The 3,447-nt window shown below is 37.9% G+C and overlaps 1 protein-coding gene across 1 annotated transcript; it reads left to right on the forward strand.

Moving 5' to 3' along the window:
* The first annotated feature begins 1,380 nt into the window (after positions 1-1,380).
* On the forward strand, positions 1,381-2,430 carry LOC127541850 (MICOS complex subunit Mic26-like). Its single transcript, XM_051967137.1, is given in 2 exon segments — positions 1,381-2,218; positions 2,220-2,430. Coding segments are annotated over 2 exon segments (609 nt in total). The 5' UTR covers positions 1,381-1,687; the 3' UTR covers positions 2,298-2,430.
* Positions 2,431-3,447: the final 1,017 nt, after the last annotated feature.

Consider the following 3,447-nt stretch of genomic DNA (forward strand, 5'->3'; position numbering starts at 1 on the left):
TATCTAAATTGGCACTACCCATAATTAGAATACAGTCCAGTTAGACATTTCATTATTATATTGTCTGGAACTAATTAAACAATATGGCACTCCAGGCAATGCATAATGTGTCACAGCTCAAGAAGAGTTATAATCCTTTAGAAAATGAACTCCCAAAAGATACTTAATAGAATTTAAATAATGACTAGCATAATAATAGCTAGTTTGTAAAGGCCCTTATAAATATTATCTCATTTGATTCTGACATCAATCCTGGGAAGTAGGTACTATTACTATACTTATTTTCAGGTGAGAAAACTGAGATAAAAGTTAAATGAACTAGAGTTCAGAGTATAGTACATGTCTTAGGCTGTATTTGGACTCAAGTCATCCTGGGTCCAGGTTCAGTAGTCTATCTATTATGCAATCCAGCTGCCTTATATGAGGAAGTGCAGTCAAAGCAATCTGTTTTTATTTCAATATTCCTTAGTAAAGACTGCACGAGCTACTTCTAATATTCCTTCCAACTCCAACATTCTTTTTCTTGTATATAAAGTTGTTTCAGAGTTATATGGGGTTGATGTTACTGTGAGGATGGAATATAGCAGCATAAGAAGTAATGTTGTTAGTTGAATAACACATGGTCTTTCCTGGAGCAGGCTGTCACCTGCTTTTCAGGGTTCCAGAAGACAAATCTTATGAATGGGAGTGTCTCTTTTCTGTTGTAACCAGTTCACATCTCAACTCACTCTCTTAACCCCCCACTATGTGTCTCCTCCCTTGTTAGGGGCCAGTGACAAACACACCCTCCTCTCATCCATTTCGTCATTTAATATAGATCAACTTTTACAAGGAATATTAACTTCAGAGATTTGGCACGGACAAGTGAACTAACATTTCTCCTGGTTTGTTATTTTGTCATTTTAAGTTCTGTATGACTCTTAATGAACTTTTTTTGGGTTTTCTCAACAAAGATACTACAATGGTTTGCCATTTCCTTCTCCAGCTCATTTTACAATTGAGGAAACTGAGGGAAATTAGATTAACTAACTTGCCCAGTGTGGCACAATTAAGGAGTGCCTAAATCTGGATTTGAACTCATGTTTTCCTGACTCCAGGCTCCATGCTCTTATCACTGTGCCATCTAGCTGTCCTTTCTCCACATGCCTCAGAATATCATTTTATTTTATATCATCTTAGATGTAGAGGGAAAGGGGTAGAGGTGAAGGTGTTAAAACTTGGTTTAAATTCTACATTAAATTCCCAGAAGTGTTAGTTCAAGAGCAACATCATTTCCCATGAGTCCTTTCACCTGCTTTGAGTCCCAAAGGAGAACATCCCTGGGAGCATGAACACTGCCCTCCCTGGAAAACCCCAGTCTATATTCCCACTCCTGGATTCCTTTTGAAATTTCCTGGGGATGAGAATACCTTCTGACCTTTTCCTTGACGATATAGTGCCTCACGAGACTATTCAGATCTAAGAGTCACTGAGAAGCAAAAGAAGCAGTAACTGATATTAACAGATTTTTTATAATGAGAATATCAACAGTTAACGGCAACTCAGCCAATAAAAAAAGGCTTCTCTCCAGTTCTCCACGGACTCATCGCTCTTTAGGTCCTTCCGCTGTGGGAGGCGTTAAACCTAGGTGACCCTTGCCCCCAACCCCAGTTGGATGCTCTATCTCGGTGGCCGCCCCTGAGGCAACATGTTCAAGGTCGTGCGGTGGTCACTTGCTTCTGCCAGCCTGAGCCTTCTGTCCTTCAGCGTCCATGCAAAGAAAGAGGACGGTTCTCCAGTCAGAGTTGATGAACTTTCTCTCTACTCAGTTCCAAACTTTGACTCCAAATTTGTCAAGGAACCACGAAGCTCCTTGGAGGAAGGTATCTATAGACTTAGAACAGCTGTTGAATCGTATGCGTCTATGTTTCAGGCTGTTTACAATAAAAGGAAGCCCACAGGGGATGATGGCATTCAACAGGGAACAGGGAGTAGCAATGATTTTCAAAAGTCACCACCGCAAATTTTGAAAAAGCTCAGTGTGATTGGTTTTTCTGGAGTCTTGGGATACTTTTTTGCTAGACCTTCAAAATTAAAGAAACTCGTGTATCCAATGGGTTTCATGGGCATTACTTCGTCTTTCTATCATCCACAAGAGGCTTGCAATATTGCAGCATTCTTTGGGGAGAAATTATATGATTGGAGTTTGATAGTCTTCAAGAACCTACAAGATACGTTTAAAGGTATACTTTCAAAATAATATAAACCAGGAGAAGATTGAAAACTGGAAGGATTCAAGTAAACAAAAAAAGAAATAGGATGGTACTAGTGCTGTCCATTTTCAACAGATGTACTCTTGCAATTTCATGAGGAAAACAGTATTTTGAACAGATTGAAAAAGATACCAGAAATGTTGATGTTGAATGCAATAAAAGCTATGCTTGTCCTGTTTATTATCTCTGGTGATGATATACTGCTGAATGGACTGGCCTGATATTCTTTTATCTAGAGATAATTTATAAGTCTCAGAGCTTCTTGTTCTTGTATTGTTATTCATCTACACAATTGAAATTCCAAGTTTTCTTTTTTGTTAAGGCCTCCTCTCAAACACATGATCAACCAGAACCAGTTTTATGCTGTCTAATATCCTCCACACTTCTAAGATACTGCTTAGTATCATGGTCCTCCTGAAAGTCATCATGGTCCTCCTGAAAGCAATCACTTTAGTGTTCTTCACATGGAGAGTTGGTATCATTTGATGAAATTTACACTTGAAAATTCAAAAAGTTCCTCATTACAAATTGCTTTCATTTGTGTTCCTCAGTCAGATTATCCCTGAGACCTTTTCTAGATCTAAAATTCTCTTTCCTATTAAAAATATTTTTTTAGGATAGTCATACTATAGAAGCATTGAATTTTTATAATGGCTTTTTCTCTTTTCTTCCCTTTCACCAGTTTCTTAAGGTTATAAATCCTAAAACTGAAAGGCATCTCAGAAGTTATCTATTTAAATCTCTTTCTTTTTCAGATGAAGAAACTATGTCAAGGGAAGTTCAGTGACCTGTTTTAAGCTCACCCGGAAAGTATTCATCAGAGATTCATGTTGAATCCTATACTTTTCACTCCTTAAGGAGATATATGACTGGATTATTAAGGAGCTAACAGTAGATTGCCTGGGGACACCAGAGATTCAAGTACTTGCCCAGTGTGTCACATATCCAGTATGGATTAGAGGCATAATTTGAATTTAGGTTTTCCTGACTCCATTGCTCACTTCTGTCAACTCTGATGTGCTTCCTCTAAGACCTTAGTTTGCATAGAAAGTTTGGTCTGAGTTAGTTGGGAGAGCTTTTCACAAGGAGATCTTTACCCTAATGAAATCTGATGTAAGATTTTTTTTAAAACAACTTCATAATTAGCATTAAGGGAAGGAAATGTGTCTAACCAAGAAAACATGGCCAAAAAATG

This window comes from Antechinus flavipes, chromosome 6, assembly GCF_016432865.1.
Source record: "Antechinus flavipes isolate AdamAnt ecotype Samford, QLD, Australia chromosome 6, AdamAnt_v2, whole genome shotgun sequence".
NCBI lineage: Eukaryota > Metazoa > Chordata > Mammalia > Dasyuromorphia > Dasyuridae > Antechinus > Antechinus flavipes.